The sequence below is a fragment of the Stegostoma tigrinum genome, chromosome 12 (assembly GCF_030684315.1).
Source record: "Stegostoma tigrinum isolate sSteTig4 chromosome 12, sSteTig4.hap1, whole genome shotgun sequence".
NCBI lineage: Eukaryota > Metazoa > Chordata > Chondrichthyes > Orectolobiformes > Stegostomatidae > Stegostoma > Stegostoma tigrinum.
Window position 1 is genome coordinate 53,570,919 of NC_081365.1, and position 21,097 is coordinate 53,592,015.

The 21,097-nt window shown below is 42.0% G+C and overlaps 1 protein-coding gene across 5 annotated transcripts in view; it reads right to left on the reverse strand.

The window, feature by feature from the left end:
• Positions 1–21,097, reverse strand: part of LOC125457267 (choline-phosphate cytidylyltransferase B) — a 70,974-nt gene that overhangs the window by 35,616 nt on the left and 14,261 nt on the right. The window contains exons 2-3 of one of the 5 annotated variants that reach the window (XM_048541251.2): positions 17,486–17,706; positions 12,940–12,972 (exon numbers count right to left, since the gene is read on the reverse strand). The exons of 1 other annotated variant lie outside the window; for it this stretch is intronic. In XM_048541251.2, coding sequence (XP_048397208.1) covers positions 12,940–12,972; positions 17,486–17,602 — 150 coding nt within the window. In that variant the 5' untranslated portion in view covers positions 17,603–17,706. Of the gene's footprint in view, positions 1–12,939; positions 12,973–14,288; positions 14,596–17,485; positions 17,885–21,097 lie in introns of those variants that run through there. 3 more of the 5 variants (XM_059650335.1, XM_048541253.2, XM_048541252.2) reach the window with 3 other exon arrangements.

Sequence of the window (21,097 nt, forward strand, 5' to 3'; positions counted from 1 at the left end):
TGTCCCCAATTCACCCCAGGAATGCCTGTGTTCCACTGATTATCATTTTATGTGTAGTGAGTGGAACCAAGAGATCCTTGCTTGGGGTTGCTAACCTGGACCAAACTGGGAGCCCTCAAGATGCCACATCTGTGCAGTTATTTCAGTGGCAACAAGGGAAAACAGTATGTGTCTGAAGTAAACTCTCTATCAACAGTCATCTTTGAGCTTGAGTAACTACTTCTGGCATCATGCCTCTATTTGGAAAGTTTGACTCATTTGATCCTACCGTTGAAGACTGGGTCCAGAATATGGAAAAATGTGTTATTCTTTCCAGGAAAATGCAGACGAAAAGAAATAAGTAATTCTTCAGACTGCTTGTGGACCTGCAGCATTTTCAGTTATTGGCAACTTAACTTTCCCTGAGGTACCAGATACTAAAACCTAACAAGAGTTGACAGATTTAGTTAAAAAATATTACTACTCCAAACTTCCTCTAATTCTGAGACGTCTTTGGTTTTATTCACCTGTTAGAGAACCAGAGGAATCCATTCCAGGATTTTTGATGATGTTTGAGACGAATGGCAGAGGCATGTGATTTTGGGCTCACTCTGAATGAGATGTTGAGACGCCGTTTGATATGTGGGATTAATGACATAACCACGCAGAAGCGCCTACTAGCTGAAGCCCAACTGGACTTCAAACAGGAATTGCAACTGGCTTTGTCATTAGAAAATGTAGTAAGTGGAACATGGCAACTATAGGGCATCCCAATGGAAGTGGACTCTCTCAGCTGTCTGACTGAATTTGGGGAACATTAGTACAGGTAATTGCAATGCCTCATGCAGGGCATATCCTAAGTAGAGGGATCCTAGGTCAGCCCACAGCAAAACCCCAGGACAAAGCTGAACCTCGAACAATTGGCTAAAATGTTTGAGATAACAAGGTGTAGAGCTGGATGAACACAGCAGGCCAAGCAGCATCAGAGGAGCAGGAAGGCTGACGTTTCAGGCCTAGGCCCTTCTTCATCCAGCTCTACACCTTGTTATCTCAGATTCTCCAGCGTCTGCAGTTCCTACTATCTCTGGCTACAATATTCTTCAGGATTTGGACCAGCAGACCATTGTAGTTGCTGCCAGCATCTGGACTCAAGACACATGCAAAGGAGTCCAATGAGGCTTGACTTGAGCAAGTGAACCAATAGGCTGGTATCCAGGAATGATGTGGCTTGGAACAGTTAATTTGCTGAGCGACATCCAAATCAGAACCAATTAAAAATCAATGTCTAGTTAAATGGTACCTAATTCTCATGGAGGTTAATGCTGCCACAGCTGTATCTGTGGTCATAAACCAGTCTTTAACAAGATTAGCTCTGGATGCCAACCCTTAGGTTTGCCCAAGACCTTAGCCAGACTGAAAACATACACCAGGGAATTGTTACAGATAAATGGTACGACTTTGAATCTGGATTCCTATGAGAAGCAGTTGGTGCAGTTATCACTGATTGTAGTAAAAGACTCAGGCCCAGGCTCGATAGGGTGGAATTGGTTGAGAAAGATTCACCTCGGTTGGATCAAAATTTTTTGATTAGAAAATGGCTGCCTGAGTGAAGTCATAATTTAATGTCCAAAAGGTTTGCAGGAAGAGCTAAGGTTTATCAAAGGGGCCAATGCCACCTTACAGGTTGACCAGGAAGCAATTCAGTAATTTTGTAAGGCCCTCCCAGTGCCATTTGCATTATCAGGAGAAGTGGAGGAAGAAATCAGGAGCGTGGAAAGCAAAGGGATCATCAAACCAGTGCAGTTTGTAGAATAGGCAGCGCTGGTCACACCAGTCGTGAAGTCTAATGGCTCAGTTTGTCTTTGTGGGGATCTTAAGCAAATGGTAAATCACTTCTCACAGCTGGATAAATACCCAATCCCTCCCATAGAGGATTTGTATGCAAAACTGGTGGGGAGGCTGTCCTTCATGAAGTTGGACATAAGCCATGTGCAGCTGCAATTGCAACTAGATGAGGAGCCCCTGAAGTATGCTACAATTTATACCCATAAGGGTTTGTACCCATATACAAGGCTGCCATTTGGGGTATCAACAGCCTGCACCCTTTTCCAGTGGACCACAGAGAACATTTTACAAGGGATACCCGGGTTGCCATTTATCTGGATGATATACCAATAACAGGGAAGACCAATAAAGAGCACTTGGAGAAATTGAACATAGAGCTTAAACATTTCTTCCAGGAAAATGTATATCTGAGATGGGAAACATGTGTGTTCCAGACGCCTCAAGTGACCTACTTGGGTTAGCGAATCGACAAAACTGGATTACACACATTGGAAGAGAAAATGAGGGAAATTATATGTGCCCCAGCTCCCATGTCTATACTACATCTTGAGTCTTTCCTTGGCTTAGTGAATTATTACGGGAAATCCATACATAACCTGGTCTCTGTCTTGGCACCCTTTCCTCTGCTACTGAAAAAGTGTCAGCCTTAGAAATGGTCATGTAGCCAAGAAATCGCCTTTAGAGAAGTAAAAAAGCAGCTGTTGTCATCTGACATGTTAGCCAACTGTGATCCTAAGCGAGAGGTAGTGCTGACATGCGATGCCTCCCCATATGGGTATCAGACTAGTGTTGGCTCACCAGTGGCCCATTGGAGAGGAACGCTTGATAGCACATACTTCCCAGATTTTGGCTGATGCTGAATGCAAATACACCCCAGATAGAGAAGGAAGGTTTGGTGATCATCTTTGGTGTGAGAAACTTCCACTGGTACCGTTATAGATGTAAATTTGTCATGGTGACCAGCTCAAACCCCTGCTAGGGCTAATGAGGAGGACAAGGCTGTGCCACCCATAGCTTCTAGTCAAATTCAAAAGTGGGCCCTTATTCTCAGTGCAGGCAAGTTGGAACACTGTCCTGAAAGCCAAGTGGCTAACGTGGATGCCTTGAGCAACCACCCACTGGTAGATATTCCACTGGTGCTGCTTCCCCTGGAAATGTCTGTTCTGGTTTTAAACTTCCTGGACACCCTTCCAGTCACCACTGGTAACATTTGACTGTGGACATAAAAAGATTCCATCCTGGCAAAACTAAAACAGCTAGTGGTAATGGGGGCAACAGAAGAACCATCACAACCAGATTGAAACCTTCCTGGACCCAGTGAGACCAGTTCACTGTGGAGAATGACGTATTACTACAGAGAGCAAGAACGATTGTGAAAAAGTCACCGCCGCATCCTGGAGGAACTCAATCAGGATCATCCAGGGGTTTCCAAAATAATGATGCAAGCAAGAAGTTATATCTGTTGGCCAGGATTGGATGCAGATATGTCTGCACTGGTGAAGCAGTGCCCAGAATGCCAACAAAGACAATAATTAGCACTGGTAGCAACAACTACAATTGCTTCCAAGGATTTAGGATTTAGCCTGATCAAGGAGCCATCCTTTTGCACCAATACAGAACCAGCCTTCCCTGGTTTGCGAAACTTAAACCTCAGGACTCTTTACACAGTATTAATATCCAAGAACAAGTGAATCAACTCAACAAGTCTATTTTGGTGTTTATGCTCCTTATGAGCTTCCTTTTTACAGATCACTCTCTCAACACAATGTGATCTTTTTCTCACTCATGTGCTAATCTAGTTTTCCCTTAAATTTATCTTGCTATGTGCTTCAGTTTCTTCATGCTTTAGCAAATTTCATATTCTAACTATTCCCAGAAGAAAGTAATTTATCTGGTATTCTTGACTGCATTTAATGATGATATATTTATACCTTATATTTGCAACTGCTAATTTTAGATTTCCTGAAAACATAAGAATATGGTATCCAGGAACAAGAGTAGACTATTTGGCTGTTAAAACCTGCTGCAACGTTTGATAAGTTCCTGGCTGATCTGATGGTGATCCCATTTACACTTTTCTCTTTGTTACTCCATATGTCCGATATCCTTCTCTATCAAAAATCTATCAAATACACTGTTGAAAGAAAAATTTGTGACCCTTCCTTCACCACTTTCTGGGCAAGACAACGCCACAGACAACGCTTCTGAATGAAAAAATAAACTCCTTATCTTTATTTTAAAAGGGATACCACTAATTTTTAAACTATGTCTCCTAATTCCCATCTTGCCGGAGAAAAGAATCATCTTTTCGATATCCACCATCTAGTTCACTAATATCCTTTAGAGGAGGAAATTTGCTGTCCCTACCTTGTCTAGTATACATGTGACTCCAGACCCGCAGCAAAGTGGTTGAGTCCTAACCACTTGTCAGCAATTTGGGAAGAGCAATAAATGCTGGCATAGCCAGTGATGCCCACATTCCGTAACTGAATTTTAAATGAACCCTTCAAGATCTTATGTGTTCAATCAGATCACCACTCATTTCTTTAAACTGCAACGGGCATAAACTCAACCTGTTTGATGCATTTTTTTTCATAAGTCCTTCATCACAGGAATGAGTTGAGAAAACTTAGCTGTGTCTAATTATATCAGAGATAATGGGAACTGCAGATGCTGGAGAATTCCAAGATAATAAAATGTGAGGCTGGATGAACACAGCAGGCCAAGCAGCATCTCAGGAGCAGAAAAGCTGACGTTTCGGGCCTAGACCCTTCATCAGAGAGGGGGATGGGGAGAGGGAACTGGAATAAATAGGGAGAGAGGGGGAGGCAGACCGAAGATGGAGAGAAATGAAGATAGGTGGAGAGAGTGTAGGTGGGGAGGTAGGGAGGGGATAGGTCAGTCCAGGGGAGACGGACAGGTCAAGGAGGTGGGATGAGGTTAGTAGGTAGATGGGGGTGCGGCTTGGGGTGGGAGGAAGGGATGGGTGAGAGGAAGAACCGGTTAGGGAGGCAGAGACAGGTTGGACTGGTTTTGGGATGCAGTGGGTGGGGGGGAAGAGCTGGGCTGGTTGTGTGGTGCAGTGGGGGGAGGGGACGAACTGGGCTGGTTTAGGGATGCAGTAGGGGAAGGGGAGATTTTGAAACTGGTGAAGCCCACATTGATACCATTAGGCTGCAGGGTTCCCAGGCGGAATATGAGTTGCTGTTCCTGCAACCTTCGGGTGGCATCATTGTGGCACTGCAGGAGGCCCATGACGGACATGTCATCTAGAGAATGGGAGGGGGAGTGGAAATGGTTTGCGACTGGGAGGTGCAGTTGTTTGTTGCGAACTGAGCGGAGGTGTTCTGCAAAGCGGTCTCCAAGCCTCCGCTTGGTTTCCCCAATGTGTCTAATTGTATCCATTTTCAAGTAAGGCAGCTGAACTGAACACATCATGCCAGACTGTTTCACAAAATCCTGTATAGCTGAAGTAAAAATTGCCTTTTTTTGCATTTCATTTTCCTTACAATAAATGCCAGTATTCTATTTGCTTACCTAAACATTTGCTCGCTGGACATTTAACTTGTGGTGATTATGTACCAGGATATACAGTTATTTTTATCACCAAGTTCTACAATTTCATTCCATTTATATAAAATGATGCTTTTCAAATCTTTCTGCTGATTTTTTAAGGCCCTATTTTCCATGTTATCCTCCATCTGCCAGATGTCCGCCCACTGATTTAAGCCACCCTTTATAGACTTTCAACTTGAGAATTAACTTTCCTACCTCTCTTGCTGTTAGCTGCAGTCTGAGCTACCATTCATATTCACCTAAGGTATTGGGTTCAGCATGCTGATCTCAATCATTTGTATGCAGTGCAGGACAGAATACACAGTGGATTCTTTTATATATTTATCAAATGGGCCAACAGTTAATAAGGCTACTTTCTCTGGAACTTTTAAATGAATGGAAAAGCAGAGCAGCAGGAGCAGATAATAAAAAGTACTCCCAGGTTTTCTGATAGAGTGCTGAATATGTTGATTACAGAGGTGAAAAGGATAGTTTAAGAGGTCCAGAAGAGCTACCCTGAGAAGTGGGGGCCACACAGTTTAATTTGTGGATTCTTGCCTGACTACTTTGCTAGAAATATTTCAAGGACTTCACGTGGATCAGCGATTGCATTTCTGTTGGTTACTCCGGTCTGGTGTTCTACTGTTATGGACCATACCAAACCCCTTAGAATATATTAAGAAGATAGTCTAGAACCTAACTTTTTCTTATTTTAAAGGCAAGTGCCAGACATTGCATTCCAGATGCAATTCAATGATGAGACTACTCAACATTAAGCAAAACACACTTTATTCATGTGCTGTAGTTAAAATGAAACAAAAGAAAAAAGAAATTGAAATACTTAACTGTACTGCAAAACTTAAGAGAATAATACGTTATTTAACTACTAAATACTGACTGTTCCAATATAGTAACAGTCCTGAAACACACCATTGGGCAAGGCAAATTCAGTAAAATAGATTGTCTCACAGGCAATTCTGTAGTCCAAGAGGAAAAATATCAAAAGAAAACTCTGAGAGAGTGTACCAGTGAGTGATGTATTACAGCTTCCACCCAGCCTCAAGGCCCCAGTTGCTGTTACTGAAAAAAAACCAAAATTAAAAATCCTGGTTCTGGAGGAGCCTGACCCTGCTCCTTCAGGCTGCTTGTATTGTTTCAACTTAAGAAAAACTCTCTAGGCCTCCCAAGCTGTTTACATAATTGGATTCAAATAGACTGATTCACCTCACTTTAAAAACTCTCTTCAAGAAAAAGGACAAAAGACACCCCTTAAAACAATAGTATTGTCACACCACCAACATCACATGTTACTGAAAGCATGATGCTTACATCATTGAAATATCAACTATCAACACTTAAACTTGATATCCAGAAGTTTCAACTTTGCCTCACATATTCACCAATACAGTTAGTCTCACACCTAAACTTTGATGATGCTACATATCTCCAGCTATTCAGCTAGGGTAGACAGGTTACCCAGATGTATCGGAATACACTCAGTGACATTCTCCCATCTCCCTTGAAGAACAATGTGGTGCATATGCGCTCAGAGCAACAGACAGTTGTTGATATTGGGGTATGCAGGCAACATCAAAGTTCTCCCAAAGAGACAGAGATTCGTATCATGGAGCCACTGTTACTGAAATTATTTCTCCTGATATTACTGAGAACATGCAGTTTCTTACTGACTCATACCTCTTCTCAAATCCCACCTCACCCTCACCCTGCTTACCAGCAGGAACTGCAAGCTGCAGCTTGCCTAACCATGGATTTTTTGCTTCCTGCCTCACTTACTTGTCTTGCCACAACTTCCTCCTCATGTAAGATAACAAGATGTAGAGCTGGATGAACACAGCAGGCCAAGCAGCATCAGAGGAGCTGGAAAGCTAACGTTTCGGACCGAGATCCTTCTTCAGAAAGGGTCTAGGCCCAAAACCCAGCTTCCTGTTCCTCTGATGCTGCTTGGCTTGCTGTGTTCATCCAGCTCTACACACTGTTATCTCAGATTCTCCAGCAACTGCACTTCCTCCTCATGTATTTCTGTTTCCAATTATCCAAAAGCTGCTGCTTGGCCAACCAAGGAATCCTCAGGAAAGGGGACAACATAGCAAACCCCCCGCCTCCCCACCCCTCCACACACATACATACCCTACCCTGAAATGTGACGTGTAATGGGGGAAGGGTCATGGGCACCAAGAGGTTTAATGCATTGGCAGACTGAGGCTCTGCTACTACTGTGAAGGATCAGGGGAGATCCCAAATACAACGGGCACAGAATCTCACAGACCACTTGGAGACCATCCACTGCAGCATGGGACAGGGGCCAACTCTCTCAGCATACCTGAGGAATAAAAGATAAGCAGCAGCTGCTGGCCAATTTCTCAGATTCTATTGTAGCACCTTGCATGGACAGAATCTGATAGAAGTCGAGGCGAGGTGAGCTATGGCAAGATCTGTTGCTGAATTGGCCAGGAAATCTGAGGCTAATATTGACATAGGAGCAACTTGCTGCATGTATTAGACACATTTCTTGCTATGCAGCGAGTTGCTAATGTGGAGGCTGGGGAGGGCTTATTGCTGATTAATATTACACCTCCCCTCCTTAATATTTAGCTTCTTACCTTGCCAAATGCACCAAGCAAGCTAGTCATTGAGAATTTTCATCATGGAAATCAGAGACTTCTGGTGATTTTAGCTCACTACTGTTCTGGAGGTCCTCTATGTTGAGATTCAGGCACTGACATCCCTGGGCACCGACCACACGCACTCAATTTCCACAGATTTTGGCATCTGGCATGTGCCAGCCTCTAATAATGCTTGTGGTACAATTCTCATCTACTTACAGCACAACTCTGCTTTTCAATGTTGCACTTTGGGCTGCACCAACAACTATTATTGTAATGCTACAGTAAGGACACTGTACACTGAGGGCTACACTCCAAGATCATGGACTGAACTAGACTGTATCTCCAGCCTATTCACTAAGAATACCTGGATGCTGACAGCAACTTTGCCTTGAATTGCCTTTTAATGCTTTGCCCCCTCAGCCAGAGACACCAGCCTCACAGTAATGCTGTGTTTGTCACACTATTTAGAACAGACACAAAGTCTGGAAGCTTGTCGCAATGGTCAAAAGGCCTCCGCCAAATCAAGGTGGATAGTCTTCTGACAGGGCATCTGATACAATACATCAAGGTCTGCCTCTAACAATAATTCAAAGGCTTGATTGCAGACAGTCATCTTTTTGGGATAATCTGAAGCATATCCTCTCCTCATTAGCTGCCTCATTAGCCAAATGATGGGCAACACACCATTCACTTTGGCTCTCCCCTACTGTGGGCTGTTTTCCACCTTGAATGAGAGAGAGGCAATTATTTAGGAAGTTGAAAGTTGGTGACATAGCTATTACTGTGATCAGAGATAATGGGAACTGCAGATGCTGGAGAATCCAAGATAACAAAGTGTGTAGCTGGATGAACTCAGCAGGCCAAGCAGCATCTCAGGAACACAAAAGCTGCTGTTTCGGGCCTAGACCCACCTCTCTGTTGAAGGGTTTAGGCCCGAAACGTCAGCTTTTGCGCTCCTGAGATGCTGCTTGGCCTGCTGTGTTCATCCGGCTCCACACTTTGTTATCTCTGACATAGCTATTACTGTTGGTGCAGCTGTGAAGGCATCTCAAGTGAGTGAGTAGGCAGTGAAGATGGCATGTAGAGTAGGGTTGAGAGATTTGACTGGGTGAGAGTGAGTGATGGAAGGTGTTTGAGGCAATAGTGGGAGTGATAGAGAATGGGCCTTGGTAGGAGGTGGGTACTGTAGCAGAGATTGAGTGAGCATGTGGTTTTGGAGAGAAGTTGGTGCCACTTAGTTGAGAAGACTTGACAAGGTCAATGACATTCTTCATATAGTGCTAGGCATTCCTCCCAACTGCATTGTCCTGGGTGACAACGTCAGATCAGGCTGGCATGGTCTTATGTCATCATCTCCATTTTCAGTCCTGGAGGAAGGGAGAAACTCCAAGTTCCTCCTCTGCGAAGTGGGGCATCAAATTTCCTTTGCCTGCCATGTGCAAAGCAGATGCATAATGATCTTTTCAAAAACGTGTGGGTGCTGGAGAAACAAGTTGGACTTGGGGACTGGTCATATTTTTTGCAGAACTGATTCTATTTATCTAACAATGTTTTCATAAATTTTGTTGTTAAGAAGTATGAAACATTGAGGGGCAGTTTCCTGGTTCTGCAGAGAGAGGTTTGGACAGGTGGGGTAACCACCTGTTGTTGATTTATTGTTGAAGCTTGTTGAATCTCCTAGCATTCTTTTAACTCTCTTTTTGCCTCTGTATCTGAACTAATGCATTTCCCTGGACTCTTATTTATCACTTGTTTTAGCTTTGTAAGGAGAATTAAATTCAAATTTCAATACTATCTGTATATTTCTCTATGGACCATTGGAGTGCCTCTGATCTACTTGAATATAATCTTCTATGTGAGTTTGCTCGCTGAGCTGGAAGGTTAGTTTTCAGACGTTTCATCACCATTCTAGGTAACATCATCAGTGAGCCTCCGACGAAGCGCTGGTGTTATGTCCCGCTTTCTATTTATCTGGTTAGGTTTCCTTGGGTTGGTGATGTCATTTCGTGTTCTTTTTCTCAGGGGATGGTAGATTGGCTCCAAATCAATGTGTTTGTTGATGGAATTCCGGTTGGAATGCCATGCTTCTAGGAATTCTCGTGCATGTCTCTGTTTGGCTTCTCCTAGGACGGATGTGTTGTCCCAATCAACGCTACGTCGGAGGCTCACTGATGATGTTACCTAGAATGGTGACGAAACGTCTGAAAACTAACCTTCCAGCTCAGCGAGCAAACTCACATCCAGAACCTCAACCTGAGCTACAAATCTTCTCAAAACTCGATAATCTTCTGTTGTTTCACTTTTATGGTAGTTAATGTTTCCTTTCAGTTTATGCATATTATGATAACAAGTTATTATGCTACAATTTGCTCTTCTCCCTTGAATCAACTGTTTCATGCCTTTCTGCATTTTCATCTTAAAGTTTATAAATTGACTGTATGAGAAGGCGCTCAGAAGATGGTAGAACTAGTCATGGAATTGTCCTGGTCATAAAACACTCAGGAGATGTAGAGTAGAGGCAGGAAACCAAACTTAACTTTAGTGCCAGTATGGCAGTCCAGCTCAGCAAGACGGATTGTTTAAGAGTGCTGTGTGCTTCAGAGGAGCAGTTACATGGGAGTACAAACACACATCTGACATGGAACTTTTGTTTGCTAATAAATCTATGAATAAAATATTATCCCTGACTAATCAGGAGAATTTTATTTTATCCTCCAAGTTCCAGAGCTAATGTTCAATTGCAAGAGTGAAGATTGTTCAATACTCCAGTGCAATCAGCCAAGATCCTCACAAATGCCTGCAGATTCTTGTTGGAAACCTTCCGTTAATAATGCTGGGGAAAGCGATCTCCTGGGATCTTCCTAAATTGCTCCTCCTTTTGCCTATGTAAACATTCTTAGTAAACTAATTCACAGTATGTAAAGTGTCTTGAGATAGAACATAGAACATAGAACATAGAACAGTACAGCACAGAGCAGAGCGAGGATGGCGTTGCTCTGAAAGTGGCTATGAAGGCAACCATGGCAGCGGACTTTTAAGTGTTTGTCTCCTTCTAGGACAGGTACAGATATTTACAACATTTCATAATTTGTCATCCATTTTAATAGATTAAGCTCCTGAGGTTCTGTATTCCAAGAGAGCTGAATATATTTCTTCTCTTCCCAGAAAGAAACAGTAGCAATGAGCACAACGCTTCATAAGGATTGCTGGCCTCACTGATGGTGTGGTGTGACATTGACTGTATTCATGTCATTTTGTGGATGTCACATGGTAACTCTGACATGTACTAATACGCAAACGGATTCTAACTGTGTGTATATCAGCCAGGGCAAGGGGTTCTTATGTTACAGAAGTATCATCCCCTATTCTGGGCCAGAAGGGTCAAGTTCAAGTCTCACTTGCCTCAATGTGTGTTAATAACATGTCTGCATAAGTTAGTTAAAAATAATTTATCGTGCAGATGAATATCTGGTAGCCTTGTAGCACTCAGGAAAATTGTGGTATAGTGACAATGTCACTGAACTAGTAACATTGAGACAAAAACAGAAATAGCTGGAGAAAAGCAGTAGGTTTGGCAGCATCTATGAAGAGAAAACAGAGAGCGTAACATTCATTCTGCATTCTCTCTAAAGGTGCTGCCAGACCTGTTGAATTTCTCTACTATTTCTGTTTTTGTCTCAGATTTCCAGCATTCACAGTTCTTTGTTATTTGTTTTTTTTGCTTAAAAATACAGAGAACTAATGCTTAGGGGACTCAAGTTCAAACCCACCATGGTGCTGGTGAAATTTAAATTCACTTAATTAAAACAAAGTTTGGAATTCACAGCTAGTCTCAGTCAGAGATTATTGTAAAAATCCATTTGGTTCACAAATGCTTTTTAGGGAAGGAAATCTGCCATCTTTACCTGGTCTGGCTTGTATCTGACACTAGACCCACAGCAATATGGTTGACTCTTAACTGCCCTATGAAATGGCCTAGCAAACCATTGAGATCAAGGGCAACTAGAGATTGTTAAAACATGCTAGCCTTGTCAAGGAGCCCACACATTCCTAGACAGAAAAAAAGAAAAATGAAGTTATAATGTCTTCACTCTGAGCCACCAGAACAAACCAGAGGGTAACCACAGGGGGACAAGAGTTATCTATGAAGTCATGGCTCTTGAATTTGTGCAGAGCCAACACACACATGTACAACATGCGCCGCAGATGCAAGTCATGCTGCTAAGTGGAAGGTGATTGAGCACACTGTTGGGATGATTATAGTACCCTCCTGCTTCAAACAATACTGAGCCAAGCGACTGTCAAGACTTATGGTGGTGGTGTGCTGCATTTTGCACAACTTCACCACCTTGACCAGCTGAGGCAGAAGTGGTAGGAGTGGATGGAGAGAAAGGAAAAAGAGAGGGAAAGAAATGAAAGAAGAAGGAAGGATGCGAACAATGCAGCCTCCTTCTGGAGCCTCTATCCCAATCAAATCAACCAAATGCCATAGCAGCAATTACAACCCCAATTCGCCATTCACCAGCAGTACCACTATTAATCTTCTCTTTACTAACTCACTGCAGTGCAAAAATAAACAAATAATATTGAGATGTAAGGTGTGTAATGTATATACAACACTATTTACTTCTGAATTTGGATTTTTGATTCTGAACCAGTGATATATGGGTTATTGCGTGCCTGACAGGATTTGATGATTAACTTGTAAGTGTTTCTACAGCCATGGTGATATCCTTTAAAAACAGTTTGAAAGATTTTGGAGGCTAATGTGAATTTCTGTATGTTTAAAAGTCAACAACATCAACGGTGTAGTGCATTATGTTGTCCAAGAGAAGATTCTAGAATTTAGAGGTCGGGGGGTGCTTAGGTGAAACACTGATAGCTGAGAAAGAAAGTATTTCTTCTTTTTTCAGTTTGGGTAGGTTTCACTTACAAGGGTGAAGCTTGATTGGTAAAGCAGTTGCTCCTGAGAAAGGGAGAAAAGGAAGAATATATTTTAGAGTTGTCAAAACTATGTTACCTTACTGTAAGAGTTTAGTTCAAAAGTGTTTGCTTAAAACTCTGGAGCTGACAAAGTCTAGGCTCAGTTACTTGACAAATCAAGATCCCCAATTGAAGTCACGATTAATTCAAACCCTTTGTGAGATAGAAAAGGGCACTCACTGTACTGTTGGAATACTGTAATGGGATGCTATCGGGATTAATGGGATTACATTTTTTCTATGAGCTTTGAAATATGTCAACATGTGATAGATGCAGGTGACGGCGTAGTGGTATAATTGATAGACTATTAATCTAGAGACCCAAGTAATATTTTTGGGACTGGGGTTTGAATTGTGCCATAGCACAGCGGAATTTGAATTCTATAAGGCATCTCGAATTAAGAGAGTCTAATGATGACCATTATTGGGAAAAACTCATTTAGTTCACTAATGTCCTTTGAAGAAGAAAACTGCCGTCCTTACCTGGTCTGGCTCATACATGCCTTCAGACCCAAAGCAATATGGCTGACCCTTAACTACCATCTAGGCAATAAGGATGGGTAATGAATGCTGGTCACTCAGTGATGGCCATATCCAATGAATTTTTTAAAAAAGTATATAGTTTGATTTATTCTATATTATCTTAATTTATTTTCCACAATAAACTTGTTTCATTGTTAAACCCAAACCTGCAGCATTGCATGCTTATATTTCAATGAGGGATCACCTCATTAAAACCAAAACAAGTGATCTATCAAGCCAGATTTCAGTCTGGGACCTGACCTGCACAGAAATTATGTTAGCTGAGATCTTAGCAATAAATATTCCAAACTAAATGTAGAAAATGAACAATGTCATCACCCTGCCACAGTCACTTAGTGCCTGCTTTGTGGATTTTTTTCCCCTGTGCTCGTGATCCTATACAGTATTACCCCACTTAGCTGCCCTACAGTTTGGAGGCGACTACTCACTTCCAGTGGAGAAAAATGCAGGTGGTCTTGGAGGACAACATTGAACTGATGTGACTTCGTAATCCTAATTTTAGACTCCTCTACCTTTTCATGGGCAACACTAATGTAAGCTGGCTAGCTGAATGATAATAGCATGGGCACTGGTGGGTTGCAAGGGTGGGAGGAAAAGTCCTGAGAGAGGACAGCAGGTTCATGCGCAATAGAATCACTGGAATAGTGTTTCAGCAATTCCAGAAATCTGCATGAGAACAAATCAGAGTGCCAGGACAAAATTTTTTGCACACAAGATTCCATAACCATGGTGGCAACGATCTGTGTTTTCTACTAACCTTGTACCTTGCTAGTCTGTGCTTCTAATGCAGCATCCAGACGTTGGGTGGTTTCTGTTTGGGCTGTAATGATAGCTGAGACATTAACCATCAAAGATCTGCAAGCCCTAAATATGTTAGTAACAGACTGCTCCATGGTCTTGTTGGTGACAACAGGCTTTCTGACAGGCCTACAAATACACCAAGCAGTTAGGTCTGCATTTCTAACAGCCATCTTCTGTCGGCCACCACATTGACATTCTCATCTGACTCTTCTTCTGCCGATCTTATTGTGGCCCTAGCCTGCACTGAAATGTAACTTATGCTATCTTACCCCCTGGCCCAGCTGCAGACTAGTCTCACCACACACAGGGCCTGCTAGTAAGCTATCCTCTAAAATGCACAGTTTTAGAATCTAAGCTGGTCCAAGGGAGTGAGAGCAAGTGATGGAGCATCTTCATCATGACATTCTTCCTGCTCTTTTACCACTGCCTGGTCAGGTTGCAGTTCTTGAAAACCTGAAAGGAGAAAGGTATAAGGGTAGGGTTGTGGTGAAGAGAGTGGTGAGAAACCACATAGTATATGCCCACACAATTTGCTCCTTGTGAATCAGAGGAGATTGTAAAATGAGTGGAAGTGGAACATGACAACATTGTCATCTTTTGTCACTGCCCAAGGCCTCATTCATGGCTGTTTCATTGATTTTGACCACCTTCTTCTCCAAAGGACAAGTCCACAGGGACAAGGATATGCAACTGTGCCTGTTCCTCACTAGTTAGATCTAGTTGGCTCCGGCTGTGCTTTACTGCCCTGCAAATGAAAGGGACTTGTGATAGTCAGTGTGGTTCTATGTATTTGGGTCATCTGATTGACACGGTTGAATTTTACCAAGAATGAGGTGTGGGTGCTAGATTTGTAGTCATGCTAAAAGTATGAACATGATGAAGTTTATGAATATAAGGTATATTTATGATTGTTAGAGTTTTTTGGTATGTCTGTGATCTTAGTAGGGGTGTAGTGTGTATGCAGCAGTGTGCCAGGCCAATTGTGCAGTGAACGAGATATGGCATTTGAAGATTTTCTGGCCTAGACCATACATGTGAGATCATTAAACATTTTGAGAAATTGCATTGAGATACTTGGGATGAACTCCTTCGGCATTAGTCTCCACAGGAATCTGACCACAATGTTTTTGAGAAGTTTGTCTGAAAGACCTGCTGATGCCCTGAGGTAGAAGTCATCCCTCCTGCTCTCCACTTCTTGCACCAAAGCCTGCAGTATCAGAAAATCTTGAAGTCCACATTCTGTAATGTTGTGACATGTTTGTCTTTTCCAGGTCATTATCAGTTGTGGCATGATCTCCAGCATCTGCTATAGCCTGAATGCATGACTCGTTTAATGAAGATGAGCTTGGACTTTTATGCATCTCTCATGGTTTTGAACAACCATATCAGGTATGCAGTCACATTTGAATAAGTGGGCAGCTTGAAGTTATGTAGAGGACATAGGTTAAACATGCATCATGATTCTAACCTCTGTTTTGAGGGTTTACTGAATTTTGCATCTCCAAGTAGTGATAATTTTAGTGCAGCTAACTGAATTATGATAGTTATAAAATTAAACAATCAAATTTTGACTTCCATCACCCAATTTTATATATTGAACTTTTCACAGACTGAAATCGTTTTTAAAATTGGTTTAAGATGGCCACAGCGATTACCTGACCATCACTTGAACGAGTTCATAAAAACATCGATTTACAGAAGACCCAGACTAAACTAAAATGAGCCTGTCCTCAATATGGCTGAAACCAATCACTTAGATCCATGTCTTCTATGTGATTTACATCTTTTTAGAATTTTACCACAATGCAATAAATGTTACCAATAGATTAATCAGCTTGCAAATAAGTAAAGCCAGACTCAGGAATGCACTAGTGAATTGTATTTCATGCTATTGCTTTTGGGTAGATTTGGCAGGAGAAACATGGATTCATGTCAGCTGCACTGGAAGTCTTGTTTTCTTTTTGTCTCTCTTTCCCTCTCTTCCTCTCCTACTTTCTGTGTCTTTCAGTCTTACAACAAGGTAAGCTAATTGAAGAAACATCTATTTACAAAGAACTCAACAATATAAACTAATTTCACCACTGCTAAGGTAAAAGATCATCAACTAAACAATCATATCCTCAGGTTAAAGCTAAAAACCTCAGAAACTCGAAAGACTTTTTCAGGCATATATTCTTGATCCTCGTTTTTGTAATAAACGCCTTCCCTCTATTAAACTTCATATCTGTGCACAAGTTTAGAATTATTTTCTCAGGTTCGCTCAGTAAAGACATTTTGTTTTCTTCCATTCAAGAAAAACTGATATGTGAATTTGTACTTTTGAGTTAGCAGACTACATTTTCACTGAAGTTTAATATCGCTACTTGATAAAAAGAAACACCAACCTTTGTTTTAGCTAACAAAGGAGGTTGAAAAGAAGGGCGCTGGTTCACTCCTCCTCACCTGGTTACAACATTGATCATTCCAATTTCATTACTCTAAATCAACAGAAACTTTTTCTTGTCTTAGTTAACTCCGACAATGTTGTTATATCATCAAAGTTCAAACATGAAAATGAATTCTGCCATTTGCTGTGGCCGCTATCTTATGTTACAAATGATTAATTTTTTTGCCTGTTCTGTTTGCTTCTTAAGAATTTAAGTTTACATAAATCAGTGAATGCTTGCAGCCTGTTTTTTTGAACAGTTTGAATCTGCTGGAAGCATTTTTAATCTATATGACATGATTTCAATTTTGCATGAGAACTGGAGACCAGCGTAATACTAACCTATTTTATATTTGCTGTGCATCTCCCCAAAATATAATAGCCATAGCAATTTGTAATTTTAGCTTGAAAGGAGTAAGGGAAACACTTGATTATATTGCAAACGTTTGGATTTTTAAACCTCTAAGTATCTCCTTGTAGGTCATTTTTTTTCCCTTCACAGTCATGTATTAATGTAGGAGCAGCTGTGAATGCTGTCTCTCAGAATAATTGGCATGAAAACAATGAAGCTGTCTAATTCACTGGCCACAGTAAACACACAATAAGAGGCACAGCAAATGGAGGCATTGTTTCAAGACTACACAGAGGATCATGTATTGTTGATCCTTAACTGCCATTTATATACGTATACACACACACATATCACTGATATCTATTGTTTGACTCACCGTATGTGGCTGAGGGCAGGTATGTTCTATTTCCTCCATAGTCTTTGATGGAAGCTTATAACAGGAGGATTTTGGGATACCTTCTAGTGACTCAGCATCAAATTTAAGAACTGGCATGACCGAGGGAAAATCTGCTGCCTCCACAATCTAACTCCACCGATCACTTTGTTGCCCGTCAGTTCCTTTTCTCCCGTGCTGTTACAATTTTAGTTCTCACACCCCTAGGGAAACATGAACATTATTCTCTCATATAAGCAACAAGGCAGGGCCTTCAGCTGTCGCTATAACAACCATTCAGTAGGTTTGTTACTACCTCACTAAGCACAATCATTTACATATTGTGCACTGGTTGGCTGTTTTCACCATGAGATGAGAGTAAGAGCAAGGCACATAATTCTGGTACTGTGCAAGTGACAGCGACAACTTCAGTCTGGGCCAACGGGCTGGTGACAGCAGGGGTGGGAGGGAGGGAGTCAAAACACAATTGCACAGAAACTGACTTTGATTACCAAATCAGAAAATTGAAATCAGCAAGAAAAGTATAAAGGACTAATAGTCTGTCTTCCACATTACTGTCAAGGATGTCACAGTGGATATGCTGTGCTGAATCAAATCTTTGAATTTTTAATAGTGGTCATAGCTGTACACTGTAGTTTTGTCTGACATTATTAGCTGTTTCTGTTGGAGAGAATAAACTGACTGGGCATTGTGTTGCAATAGCAGTGAGGGTGTCAGCAGTTGGACCTAAGTGAGTGACACACTCACTCGGAGGCAGAACAGCTGGCCATGTGTGATCACACAGTGACCAGCCAAGCATGGTTGAGAAGTGAGCTCAATTATATGGTGGGGAAAGAGAATGTCATTGCTCCACCATTTCCTCACGGGGTCAAAGGTCTGAGTGCTATATTAAAGCGGAAATGGACAGATATTCATTCAGTACAATCCAGAAGCATCACTTAGGATTCCGCTGTCTCAGAGTAGACAAGTGGCTCTACCATTGAGCAATATGTCGCTGCAGGTTCTCCTGCAGGTCATCTGGCAAAAGACAAGAGGCCCTTTTTCTTGGGAAAGGCAGCATGTGACCTTCCAGTCAAACCTGGGCTCAGGTAGATGCATTGGGACCCACAAAATGACCAGAAAGCAGTGCAGGAAGTGCATGAATTATCAACAATGCTCCACAGGAATAACTGACACTCATAAGTGGCAGTCATTACAGCATTAGGTGGCAAAGTATCCAAGTGCTTTTGGATGACAGACAGGAAGATCACAGGCCTGAGCAGCACAAGGAATGTGTGGCAATCACTTTACTGCAATGAATTTGCAATCAGTTGCAGGATGGTGTGGTTGGTGAGCACTTACTGGGGAGGGTGCAGGATCTGTCATTAGCACGCATGCCCAAACAATGTAACACCAGGGTGATACTCAATACCTCTGTATGTCGAAAAGGGAAATCCACTGCCAATACATGGCAGCATGACATAACTTGACATTTGAAACTGCTTGTAAGAATGAGTCCACCAAACTTGCTGGGGAGGACCAGTATCGAGAGTGTCTGGATGGAGAGAATGGAGTCGCACAGCAATCCTGTGAGAATGCTATCAGGCTGCTGTTGAAAACTGGATGGACAAGACTAAGGTTAAAATCATTGCCCAGAGAAGGTTGCGTGTAGAACAATCCATTACATAATCCTCACAGCAAGTCCAAAACTAAAAACAATAATAAAAAATCCCGTAAGTCTGGGAAATGAAATTACGGATCATACTGGTGATCAATTTTCAGGTATACAAGACAAGTCAGAACAATCTGTGCCATTTTCAAGTTTTACTGTGCTTTAATTACACCGGTTCTGTAGACGATGACTCATAATTCTCATAGGATCCTCCATTCCAGCATTCGACCAGCACATATACATTCACCTTAGTGAGTGCACATTCTAGATTAGGCTCGGCCTCTCAATCTGATGGGCACATCACAGTCATTGGCCCATGGCTGATGGAGGTTTCTGACACTCAGAGGGCTGCTGGAATCCAGACCCCTACTGAGCCCCAAGCCTCTGACAGAGATACCAGAGGCCATTCTCAGACTAAAGCAAAAGGTGGAATAGTCCATTCAGTTTCTGCCTTCCAGCATTGTTTCAGAATGTGATTGCTTGGTTGTTCCAAGGGAAGGTGGTTACTGTTTTTACTTGGTTATGGAATGTGGGAATCACTTACTGGGCCAGAATTTAGCGTACATCCCTAATTGCCCTAGAGAAGGCGTGGTGAAATACATTTTTGAACTACTGCAGTCCTTGTGGTATAAATACTTCTGAAGAGCTATTAGAAAGGAAGTTCCAGGATTTAAACTCACAGATTAAAAGAATAATGATTACAGTTCCAATTGATTGGAATGGAAGTTATGGATAATCGTATTCCAATACATCTGCTGTCCTTTTCCTTCTCAGTGTTAGAGGTTGCAGGTTTGGAAGGTATTGTGAAAGAGCATTGGTGAGTTATTACAATGAATTTTGCAGATGGTGCACACTGTGCATTAGAAGGAGTGAATGTTGAAGGTGTTGGATTAGGTGTTAATCTAGGGGGCTGATTCTTCCTTAGTGGTATGGAGTTTCTTCAGTTTGAAGGAGCTGCACACTTCCAGGCAAGTGAAAACCATTACAACACACTTCCAAATTCTACCTTGTAGCTGGTGGACAGTCATTGGGGTTGTAACTGAATCCTCAGAGTTGGGTTAATCGCTGTAGAATTCCAAACTTGTGACCTGCTCTTGTGTCCAACAGTGGACACGATAATTCAGTTTCTCGTTAATGGTGACCTGCAGGAAATTGGTAATGGGGGAATTCAGTGATGTTAATGGTAATGCCCTTGAATTTTCCTTGTGGAAGATGGTCATTGCCTGACAGTTGTGCAGAACAATGTTTACTTGACAGCTATCAGCCCAATTCTGGCTATTGTCCAGGTCTTGCTGCTTACGAACACAGGCTACTTCAGTGGCTCGGTGGAGTCACAAATTGTGATCAATTAATTTACATCTGCACTTCTGATTTTATGACGATGGGAAAATCAGACAGCAAGTCTAGTTGAACATACTATGGCTGCGAAATATGTGCCCGAACCTGTACTCCATCACTCGAGCCATTGTTGTTTTGCAGCAATGGCTAGGTAAGAGAAGGGTGAGACGCTTTGGCTTCTTTCCTAGTGCCCTTCTCCTGAAGGACACAGGGTGGCGCCATCAATCTGGGATCAAAACATCATCAAGGCACCTTGGAGAACTCAAGTGGTTCCCTACCTGTCCAACTTCACTCTGTCAGTGATCCCATCCCATCTAGCAAGTCAGGCAGAGAAGAGTGTACCTGCAACAGTACAGGAGATCCTTAGCAGGCTGGAGCCCTGTAGGCCTCAGACCATTAGACAATATCTGCTATGTATCACAAGCAACAGAATATAGCAGGCAGCAGGTTGCCTCCACATCAGCTGTGCACGTTGGAGCTACACCTAGGCACAGTCGTAGGGAAAGTAAGATTAAGAATTTGTAAAGGCACAAACATGGCACAGGTGATTAAACAAAGTATAGAAGAAAAGAAATTGTAAATATGTTTAGTTCCATTTCAAATAT